Source organism: Diadema antillarum, unplaced genomic scaffold, assembly GCF_040938485.1.
Source record: "Diadema antillarum isolate AM-2024a unplaced genomic scaffold, OU_Dant_1.0 seq00000158_RagTag, whole genome shotgun sequence".
NCBI lineage: Eukaryota > Metazoa > Echinodermata > Echinoidea > Diadematoida > Diadematidae > Diadema > Diadema antillarum.
The window spans coordinates 580,222-592,496 of NW_027271230.1; the positions used below are offsets into that span (position 1 = coordinate 580,222).

The 12,275-nt window shown below is 40.7% G+C and overlaps 1 protein-coding gene across 1 annotated transcript in view; it reads left to right on the forward strand.

The window, feature by feature from the left end:
- Positions 1-12,275, forward strand: part of LOC139727895 (uncharacterized) — a 47,618-nt gene that overhangs the window by 22,467 nt on the left and 12,876 nt on the right. The window contains exons 4-8 of the mRNA XM_071638868.1: positions 2,538-2,666; positions 3,565-3,618; positions 6,798-6,957; positions 9,665-9,723; positions 12,082-12,141. Coding sequence (XP_071494969.1) covers positions 2,538-2,666; positions 3,565-3,618; positions 6,798-6,957; positions 9,665-9,723; positions 12,082-12,141 — 462 coding nt within the window. The remainder of the gene's footprint in view (positions 1-2,537; positions 2,667-3,564; positions 3,619-6,797; positions 6,958-9,664; positions 9,724-12,081; positions 12,142-12,275) is intronic.

Here is a 12,275-nt window from a genome sequence, read left to right on the forward strand (position 1 = left end):
GCTCAGGAGCTTGGGAAAAACTGAATAATTACTTTCCAGTGCAAGCCTCATAGATTAAGAAGGATAACTTGAGACACCAGGATCGGACTGTTGATAGAGACACAGCCTGTGTCTTATTAGCTGACCTGAGCCTTTGGCTCAAGTGAGCTATTGCGATCGTTTTTCGTCCAGCGTCCGTCGTGCGTAAACTTTTTACATTTTCATCTTCTTCTTGAAAACCCCAAGACCGATTTTCACCGAACTTGGCAGGTAGCATCCCCAGGGGGTTAGGATCTCAATTTGTTAAAGTGGGCACCATGCCCCACCCAAGAAGGAATCTTTAACAATCTTCTTCTCTAGAACCAGAAGTGGTAGAGCTAAGTTAATACTATGAGTCAACTAGTACATAAAGGCCGTGTCACACCAGCCTTGTGTGCGACTTGCAAAGAACAATTTTGACTACCCGGAGGTCCCCGTAGATATCCGCACATGACAGTACCTAGCATGTATCTCGAATGTAGTCGCCAGGAGGTGCGCACGCATATTTTTTTACCCGCAACCGTGTTTAGGCCCTGTCACACCTTTCCGGGCAAGCTACTCGGGCTTGTTACGTGTAGGGATTTTCTAGCATACCGGACATTCCTGAGGGCGGAAAAGGATTTGTGCGAGTCAGTGTATGTGTCTTACTTGCTGGACGCGTTAAACTTGCGAGTATACTGTGTGACCTTTGTACCAGTCGCGTGGGGGCTGACAACTTAGTGAAGGAATTCCTCTAATGGAATGGCTGAAATCTCACAGAATTTCATTATCTTGGCTGCATACGGGACTGCGAAGTACCTGCGTGGGAATTGCCTGGGAAGTACTGCCGCTAAGGGTCTCCTACTGGCGTTCTGTGTGGACCTCTACGGGCATTCCCGCGACTCACCCGGAAAAAGTTTTGGCCATGCTCAAAACTTGGCTGCGGTTAAATCGGACTTGCATGAGCACCTCCGGGCAACTACGCGCTAGATACTGTCAGGTGCGGACCAACTGCGGAGAGCTACTTGGAGTAAATTTGTTTCCCCACAAGTCAAGCCGCAGAAGTTCCCCCGTAAGGTATGACAAGGCATGAATGAAAATTGCAAACATTCTTGTTCGCCCGCTGAAAATCTTCTACGTGCTGGAAACTACCTCCCCGCCACAAGCCCGCGTTATGGTGTGACACGGCCTTTATTGACTTTAGTTCCAAGTTTCTTCATGGCAGATCCAGGGGTGCCCCCCCTTGGGGGGGGGGGAGGTCCAAATGGGGGCCTAAATTGTACATTTTCATCTTCTCCTTGAAAACCTCATGATGGATAGGATCTCAATTTGTTAAAATGAGCACTGTGCCCACCAAGGGGGGCCCCAGGGGGCCCAAAAACCCCAAACTCAAGGAATCTTTCAAAGTCTTCTTCTCTAGAAGCAGAAGTGATAGAGCTAAGTTAACACTAGGAGTTAGTACATTGATAACTGTAGTAACAAGTTTGTTCATGGCGGAATCAGGGGTGCCCCGTTTTTGACCCAGGGGAGGGGGTGGGGAGGGGTCCTAATGGGGCCTAAATTGTACATTTTCATTTTCTTCTTGAGAACCCCATGATGGATTTTCACCAAACTTGGCAGGTAGCATCCCTAGGGGGATAGAATCTCAATTTGTTCAAATGGGCACCGTATCCAAAAACCTCCCAAAATTAAGGAATTTTTAAAAATCTTCTCTAGAATCTGAAGTGATAGAGCTAAGTTAATACTATGAGTTAGTACATTAATGACTATAGTTTCAAGTTTGTTCATAGCAGTTCCAGGGGTGCTCCCTTGGGGGCAGGGGGAGGGGTGGGGAGGTCCAAGTTGGGGCCTGAATTGTACATTTTCATCTTCTTCTTGAAAACCCCATGACCGATATTCACCAAACTTGGCAGGTAGCATCCCTAGTGGGTAAGGATCTCAGTTTGCTAAAATGGGTACCATGCCCCACCCAGGGGGACCCCAACCCCCCAAATTAAGGAATCGTTAAAAATCTTCTTCTCTAGAACCAGAAGTGATAGAGCTAATATTGATACTATAAGTGGGGGGGGGGGTCCAAGTTTGGGCCCTGATTGTACATTTTCACCTTCTACTTGAGAATGCCTGGTCAAATTTAGTAGAGCTGTGTGTAATTTAAGATTAGTGACTGCATGAAAGGTGAACTTGCAATATTCAGGTGAGCGCGAGACCCACGGGTCTCTTGTTAGTGTATGTGTCTGTGTGTGTGGATTTACTTTGCTCCTGCTATTCAGATCACACCCCTTATTTTGATGGTCTTCCTTCTAGAAAGCTGTGTTGTAATACACTTTTGAAAATATGGAATGTCATATTCTTGTATACATATCAATGAAAGTTTTCTCATTGTGAATGAATTAGACACAGTGGACACTTGGATTTCCTTTGGTCTCATCAGATGCCTTATCAATTTCTAACACCTTCACACTATCATAACAGGTGAAAGTTGTGTTTATAGACATCCTGTGTCATTTATAATCTGACATCATGCTGTCCTTGTTCATCAGGTGGAAGACCTAGGGCCTCCTGTGAAAAGGAAGAAAAAGAAAAAGAAACAAACCTTAGACCCTGTCACCAAGACAACCAAAGCAAAGAAGGAGAAGTCCCCAAAGAAGAAGGAGCCAAAACTAGCCAAGGTCAAGTCTACATTCTAGGCTATTAGTTAGTTCTTATTATTCAACATTTGGATAATTTCTGTCATGCCCAAACAAGAACTTTTCAAATTCATGGCCACCACATGAATGCTTCAAAAGCTATTGTTTGTTTGTTTAAAAACAAAAAACAAAAACAGGATGTGCACCATAGATATGGCCATAAAATTGAAACAGAAATGGTACTTTTTCTATCTATGGTAGAGTACATTGACAGAACTTTTCTAATTGTTTGCTACCAAAGTGTTTCAGCATTATAGAAATGAAAAGTAAGTAAGCAAAGTACTGCACATATTTACAGAGCAAGTTACTTAAATAGTTGTATTTAAATGTGTGTTCACAGAAGGGGTATTTATGAGAGTATCAGGTATTGTAGATGGGGAAACATGGAACTCGCAATGATGTTGCATTCAGTTATTATCAGATATGAACTGAAAATTGCAGTTATCTTCAATCATGTGGGGTATGTGTGATGAATGATACATGTATCTGCTGAAAGCTTTGTGGAAAGATGAGCCATATTTTCTCTGTGTCATATTGTCTTTTTAATGGAGAATCCTGAATGAAAAAGTCAAGACAAGCAAAAATGCATTGATGTTCAGATTATGACTTCACTATAATTTCATTATCTTTATTGATGTATGGCATGTTAAAGTGATAGCACTAATGTTCTGGAATGTGTTACAATGTATAGTAGATTTAAAGTGTGGCACACTAAGTGCACAATGAAAGCATAGCTGTGTTTAAACTTCTAATGCCTGAAGTGTTGCCCACAATGTCATCATTTCACGAACTTAAAAGCATTTGAACATGGAAATTTTGCAGTGTCAAATGTGTCTTTAATTGAGTGAAATTGAGCTGTTTTTAAAAAAATCTATTACAGAAGAAAGAAGCACCAAAAAGCCAGGCAAGTGTGGAGGATTCAGAGGAAGAACAGGTTAGTGCACTGCTCCCTTTGTTCTTATATTTTGATATACAATGTAATAAATTGAACGTTTTCAGAAAAATTAGCTCAGCCATGGAACCACTACATCTTGGAAACAAATGAATGCATACAGGGTGTGCAACCTATATTGTGGGCAAACCTTGCAAACACAAATGCAACAAGATTTTCCCAGTAAGGATTTTTTTTTCCTTTTTTTTTTAAACCCACTAACTTTTTTCTGTGGTGGCCCTTTCAGACCACTAAAATCTTTGAATCAGAAATGTTGGTGGCCTGAAAAAAAAAAAATGTAGTGGCCAGAAATTAAGGAAATATCAAAATTCATTTTCAACTTTAGATCCCCGATCAGGCCGCCAAAAGCCTTTTAGGAAATTTGGTAGCCTGACATCAATTTGTAGTGGTCCTGGGCCACTGCTAATGTCGAGCCCTGCTCTACCTGCAGACAAAATGTTTTTCATTCAACTTTGAATGCCAATGACCACCAGGTTTTTTTAGCTCACCTGAGCCAAAGGCTCAAGTGAGCTATTGCGATCGCCCTTCGTCCGGCGTCCGTCGTGCGTCGTGCGTCGTGCGTCGTGCGTCGTCCGTCGTCCGTCGTCCGTCGTCCGTCGTCCGTCGTCCATCGTCCGTCGTGCGTCGTGCGTAAACTTTTTACATTTTCATCTTCTTCTTGAAAACCCCAAGACCGATTTTCATCAAACTTGGCAGGTAGCATCCCTAGGGGGTTAGGAACTCAATTTGTTAAAATGGGCACCATGACCCACCCAGGGGGCCCCCAGGGGGGCCCAAACCCCCCAAAATTAAGGAATCTTTAAAAATCTTCTTCTCTAGAACCAGAAGTGATAGAGCTAAGTTAATACTATGAGTTAGTTCATTGATGACTGTAGTTTCAAGTTTGTTCATGGCAGAATCAGGGATGCCCCCCTTGGGACCCAGGGGAGGGGGGTGGGGAGGGGTTCTAATGGGGCCTAAATTGTACATTTTCATCTTCTTCTTGAGAACCCCATGACCCATTTTCACCAAACTTGGCAGGTAGCATCCCTAGGGGGTTAGGAACTCAATTTGTTAAAATGGGCACCATGCCCCACCCAGGGGGCCCCCAGGGGACCCCCAGGGGGCCCAAATCCCCCAAAATTAAGGAATCTTTAAAAATCTTCTTCTCTAGAACCAGAAGTGATGGAACTAAGTTAATACTATGAGTTAGTACATTGATGACTGCAGTTTCAAGTTTGTTCATGGCAGAATCAGGGGTGCCCCCCTTGGGACCCAGGGGAGGGAGGTGAGGAGGGGTCCTAATGGGGCCTAAATTGTACATTTTTATCTTCTTTTTTAGAACCCCATGACCCATTTTCACCAAACTTGGCAGGTAGCATCCCTAAGGGGTTAGGATCTCAATTTGTTAAAATGGGCACCATGTCCCACCCAGGGGGCCCCCAGGGGGGCCCAAACCCCCCAAATGAAGGAATCGTTAAAAAATTTCTCTAGAATCAGAAGTTATACAGCTAAGATAATACTATGAGTGAGTACATTAATGACTGTAGTTTCGAGTTTGTTCATAGGAGATCCAGGGGTGCCCCTCTTGGGGGCAGGGGTGGGGGGGGGGGGGGGGTTGGTTAGGAAGGTCCAAATGGGGGCCTGAATCGTACATTGTCATCTTCTTCCTGGAAACCTCATGATAGATTTTCGTCAAACTTGGCAGGTAGCATCCTTAGGGGGTCAGGATCTCAATTTATCAAAATGGGCACCATGCCCCACCCAGAGGGCCCCAGGGGGCCCCCAATTCCCCAAATTAAGGAATCTTTAAAAATTTGGGCCCTTATTGTACATTTTCATCTTCTACTTCAGAATGCCTGGTCAAATTTTGGTAGAGCTGTGAATAATTTAGATTAGTGACTGCGTGAAAGGTGAACTTGCGATACTCAGGTGAGCGCTAGACCCGCGGGTCTCTTGTTTTTTCCATCGTGCCTTTCACAAACCCATCATGGGTAACTAATGTGGTGACACAACATTTGCTCCTACAACATTTGCTCCTGCAACAGTTGCTCCGGTTTTATTTTCTCTAAGGACTTAGGATTTATAGGATTGTGTTAGGGTTTTAAGTTTAATTTGATGTGGGGATTAGGATTTAGGCTAGAGTTATATGTATGCAAATTCATTCTGCTCTGTGCAGTATATGTTCATATCACTCTTATGTCTACATTGTACTTCATTTTTTTTTCTCAATCAAACAGTGCTTATGATTGCAAGTGGAAAAGAAACAGTATCTGCAGTAAATAAAAAGAAATTCAGATATATCAAGTTTTAGAAAAGATATCGTCTTTAACTAGGAACACAAGATTCACTTCAGTGCAGTTGATTTCTTGCTGCATACAGCTTTTGGTATCAGTATGATATACAAATATACAAGGCCTGAGAGGTTCTGGTTGAAACAATGTGCATGAGGTGACTTCAGTAGTGCTATTTTCTGAGGGGCGCAACCCCGAAGAATATAGCACTACTGAAGTCACGGAAGGCACATGGTTTAACCAGAACCTCAAAAAATGGCCTGGTATATTTGCTTTATATCCCTCCCAATGAATTTTAAGAGTAACAGCAAAGTAAAGTGAGTGGTTTACTGATCTAAAGTCTTTTTTTTTTCACGCACAAAATTACAATGTGAAAGTGTATGCATCGACTGCGCGATGCCCTTTATCTCTCGAAGCGTAGACGTCGTGCGTTTAGTGGAAAACCGTACTGTGACTTGATGCCTCATGCAGGTTACGTGCTTGTGACAAGAGTGGTGTGCGTGCGCTTAGCAAGTATCTCCATGGCAGCGTGATATAGTTTTTGTACTCTTTCCCTATGGAGAATAGTAAGATGCGAACAGGACAAGGATTTGTATGGTAGAAATATGTTTTGTCGTTTTCAGTGCTCTCCACCAATCAGAGGACAAGAAGTAATTTGTGAGGGATATAATACTGAATATACTGGAGTGTGATATGGAAGTAAATGCAGGATGGTGGCAGACACCAAGTAGCATGTGGTCTCTCATTACAACCAATTTTGTATTCCAAATTTACTTGATATTTGAGTATAACTTTTCTGTATCAGCAGTGGGAATTTATGAAAGCATATCTCTTTCCAGGACATATTTGATTCCAATGTTATTTTCAAGTTAAATCTGTTTGCAACAGACATTAAATGATGAGATGCTGGCATGGAAACTTCATCAGGAAGAGAGTCGGAGGACAAGAAAGACCTCAGCCAGGAAAGGAGCTCCAGTGAAAACCAAAACTACTTCTAAGGCTGCCTCTAAGAGGGAAAACGGTGCTAACAAGGACAAGGCCAAAACAGGTTCATCTACTTTCTGAAATTTTGTTGAAAATTCATGAGGGCAATGAAAATGTAGACCAGGGCCCCGTTGCTAGAAACTTTGCGTTTAAACGCAACTTGCAACTGATTGTCACTGGCCAATCAAAATCATTGTTGCATGCATGTCTTCTTAATAGGGCAGACCCTGAGCCAATCAGAATGGTTGTTTCAAGATTAGCAATTATTTGCAATTGATTGCAACTTTCTTGCAACGGGGCCCAGATTGGATTATTCCCTCACAAGGTTTAAAGTTTTGCTTACATTCAACAAACTCTTTAAGCCACACTCACAAGTTGGCAAATGTTCAATGACATTGAAACACAGTATTTTCTTTATCACTGAAATCACTGAAAGTGCATTTCTGTGAAACAAAGATAAAATTCTTAACATGTTAATCATGTGTTGGCATAAATATAGGTCTTAACATATTTTTTTTTTCTTTTTCACGATTTGAATTTGACTGCTCTACCTTTGTTAAAGATAACATGACAATCTATGAAAATGTATGTGTACACTACCACTGGAGATAGTATGCATTTATGCCACAAGGCAAGCAGAAGGAAAGTCAAAGATTAGAATCAATTAACATATCAATGGTATTTAAAGGTGCATGACAATGAACATTGTGATGCTTATTTCAGCTGACTTTAGTGTTGATGATATTATGAAGGCAAGAAAGTTATTTTGTTTTTGTAGGGGCAGACTGAGTGTGATGTAGACAAAATTGAAGATAAAAATCTATGTTGGTTATTTTATTTAATTAGTCCATAATTTGTGATTTGTAGACTTATTCACATCAGCAGAAGTCACATGTAATTGGATGTTGGGGGGCATTTAAGCTATCTTGTTTCAGTCATTTGATTCAAGCCCACAGTTACAATGTAGTACAATCATAAAACAGAGCATGTCTTGGAACTATATAGAATGATACTGCTAGGAAAATATGACACTAAACAATACTTACATGGATCATGGATTTATTTGTTTTCTGTTTCAAAAGACTAACATTTGTCAACAATTCAATTCAAAAAGCAATATAAATAACCGAAAGTTACCTTTTTCCATGAAAACTTGATAAAGTCACCACACATTGATTTCAAGATTATGGCCCTTGAGAATTATCTATTTTTCTGGCTTTGCAGTGATATTTAAGTCGTCCCACTTTGTTTCATCAAACGTATCATAGAAAAAGTGAGAAAGGCAGTCACCAATTGTACACTTTTGTGAGAAAAAAATCTCAGTGTAGTACAGATAAAATCAACAGGGCAGGAGAGGACACATATGAACATTGAAGATCAATTCAAACCTACATATTAACATGCTTAAAAAGCAACAGAAATTATATTTTTTCAAAATGTTTGAAGTCGTGAAAATTTTGGCATGAAGTTGTTGAAACACATCAAGCTTTCATTTCATAGCAGATGTCAAACTCCCAATATTCAGGCAAATTTTGTACTTCAGTGTCCCTGATTTATCCTGTAGGGAACAAGGCAACAGGTCACATGTGGACTTTAATGGAGTGTGTGAAGTTTTACAACCTCATGAATTTTCTGTATTACAAGAAATTCTGAAGTGAAATTATATCTCCACACAGCTACATATCAACTTCAAAAAAGTGCCATTTTCAAGTGGAATACACACCTTCTTCATGCAACCACTCATTGATTTTTGACACCTGCAGAATTACTCCAAACATTTACTCAATAGCAGAAAGACGTACTGACCTCTTCAAAATGTAGAAGTATCCACTATTAATAAAAGACAAGCAGTCATGAATGTTATATGTGCGGCCATACATGGTTTGCTTGTTTGCACCTTAGTAGGACAAGGGAGTGGGTATCTGTGCAAAGCTCGTGGGGAACAATGAATGATTTACTGCAGTTTCAGATCGTCCGAACCTGGTGCGAAGTTTGCTCAGCTGGATTCCAAGCATTGTATGTGCATCTCAATTGTATATAATTGCACTTGGCTTTTACGTGTAATCCCTCAATTGTGAGAATCTTGCTCAATTGTAGTTGACCTTTCCTGACAATAACAAAGTCGTCAGGACCGGCAGTTTTCTTTCTTTATATCAAAATTTCTTTATAATCGAACAAATAAACAATGTAAAACATAGAGAGGATAATGTTGCGGCTTGAATTTTTATTTCGTTGTTGACAGAATTTTGTTATAACCATGTTCGTTATAACGGGAGTGCACTGTATTGCAGCGGACAGTCAACCAAGAACCATAATATCTGACAACTGACTTCTTTTGGTAGAGCCTCTGGCAACCCGAAGTCATTATAACTCCTCTGTCATTTTTTTCTAATTTTGTTCAGCTTTGTTCACAGCACACCCATGTTTTACATTTTAGGCAGTCTGTTAGATACCTGTTCACAGAGATTCAATTGACCTGCATGTTTACGTAATGCTCATATCAATGATGATCTCATACTGTAAAACATGATATATTCGCGGCATGAAATTTTCGCGAATCGCCACTGGCATTCAATGCACACAGTGTAAACAAGAACTTTCGCGTGCATTTTAATTTTGTGAATCTCGGCACTCACAAAGTTCGCGAAATTAGAATGCACGCCAACATTCCTCCTTTTACAGTAGTTTCAGATGAGCATGCAGACTCCTCAATTAAGACATCTTTACCTACAGCGACAATAATTATTTTTACTAATCTTTCTATTTTGCAGGGTATATTGCTGATATGATCCTTTCCCCAGAGCTTGCCAGTATTTTGGGAACAGATAGGGTAAGTAAGCACAATTGTAATTGTGGGAAGTTGTCAACCAGAATCTGCACATGATTTTATGTATACACATTACAAATCTGTACTTAAAGTTTTGGCAGAAAATGGGCCAAACTTTCAATCATTATCAGACATGATGATTCTCAGTCTGGCATGAGAAAGGTTTTGCACAGTCTAAAAAAAGGGTGTCCCATAGAAATAATGCATGGCCCAGCATGCACTAGTGTGATTGCAGTACCATGCAAGGTATATTTGCATTGGTGCAGCTTCTGTGCCTACCACCTAAAGATAACAAGCATTCACTGTGTTTACACCAAGCACAACAGGGTGAAGTGTTTTGCTACTGATAGACAAGTTGCCTTTCATTGATGTAAATAAACACTGATTAGTCTGTGTTTTAACAGTTGTCATGTTAAAAATACATTGTACTAGAACAAATGACCTGATTGCTAGACAGGCATCATATCCACCAGACTGTTGAGCTTCCACCTGATGACCACTGATGGCTCTCTCATCCCTTATTGCAAGCAGTACTGTGCATTTATTGAAATTAAAATATTGAATAAAAGTCAAGTTCTACATTTGTTTTAGAGACTATTGACACATGAAAATCAAAATAAACAAAAATTTTGTTTTTGTTTTTTTTTCAAAATTGGTTTCCTCCTGCTCTGTACGCTGGAGCGAGCTTGAGTGTGAAATATGACATTTCATTGAGAACCTCCTGCACTCCTGTGCTATCTGCACAAAAAAGTTAAATGTCATGTGATGCATTTTGACCAATCATGATGCTTGAAATAATAGAGCTTTCTTATAGATATGACTGTTCCACATACATGTGCTTGTCTTTGCTTCCTGTGGCATTGGAGGGGGTTATAAACTTCCAAAAGTCTATTACCCACGATCAAGATGAAAATGGGTCAGTCCTCTGACAAATTCTGTAGTGTTGACAGCAGAAACTCTGGAGGTATTTAGTGTATTGAAATCAAAGGTTTAGCACCAGTGTCTTGGATTGTAGCTTTTTCTTTCCCATGGTGTATACAATATACTGTATACGCCAATATATTCGCGTACAGATATTTTCGCGAATCACGGTATCAGTGGCATTTTCGCGTGTTGTTAAATTCTCGATTTATTTTAGTACTGCCAAGCCCGAGAAACACCTTCAAACACTTGCCAACTTACTTGTAACGTGTTTCCATCTTCATTGTGACTTCCCAAACATGACAATAAAAAAGACAGTAGTAGATTTATAAGATAAAACAATAATTACGGGAACTTGCAGTGAGACAGTCACACATGGCATTCACAAGCACCTACCAAATGTTGCAACAAATAGATGCAGGCCTAGACTACAAAGTTTCAGAGCTACGCTAGCCCTAGCGAAAATTTTACATGCATCTCTAACTGAGCTGTTAGGCCTCACGCACCAAACCACGTCGAGCCAGTGTTCATTCGTGTATCCTGCGTAGGGTAACGTAGCACGGAGATTGCACATTTTAATGCATGTTTATCATCGTACTGCACTTCCAGAATCGGTCACACCATAGCGTACTAGTAATAGTATGTGCCAGTATGTGTGCGTACTGGCCGGTGTAACAGCCGCGCGCTGGTGGTCCGACCAGCGCTTGTCATCAATTTGTACACAAGGTATGACGGGGTAATATTTTCGTGTGTCTTTAATTTCGCGATCAGCCCAAAGCTCGCAAAAATAATGGCGTATACAGTATGCAGTTCTTAAATATCATTTACAGTCCGACCTCTCCTATCCGCCTCCCTTTATCCGGATGCCATCTCGGCGTGTTTTGTTTTGTTTTTTTGTGTTTTCTTTCAAACGAATAATTACAGGCAAAAGGGGGATGTCAAACTCAAACAAAATTCCTACACAAACTCACATAGATTACACATCATTTCCAACATAATCAACATACATTCACATCTAATTTTCATCTAAATAACATGCATTGAGACAGTCACTACCCCCAAATCACTGCAAGAACATGGACAGAAAACTTTTCATTAAATCAGGGCACGGCACAGTACATAGTGTTTCAGTGTATGCTACCTGCATTAGGCTACATGTAGCAACCATTTGGTAGGCAGCTGCGTGTATTAAACATTTGAGTCTCCTATATCCGGCCAAATCCCTTATCCGGATGAGCGGATAGGAGAGATGGGACTGTAAAGAGGGCGTGACCTTCAGTGGAAGAGACACAGCAGTGGTAGCAGAAGTCCCCTTTCAATTCCAACCAAGGACATGCTGTGTCTTGAAGACATTTTCTCTACATGGAGCCCTCATGAACTTAAGATCTTTCTTATTACTTATCTGATTTCATCTGTTTTCTGTCCCTCAATCTGTCCTAGATGTCTCGACACGAGGTTGTGAAGAGGATGTGGGGAATTATCAAGGAAAGAAATCTCATGGTGAGTATGTCATCCCACGTCGGAAAGAGGTGTAGCAAAGCCCGTAGCAGTGTGAGAGCCTTTTTCTTGTCCCTATGTGAATATGTGTATAATGTGTACTTCCAGGGAATAATGCATCAGAAGTACCACAGCCC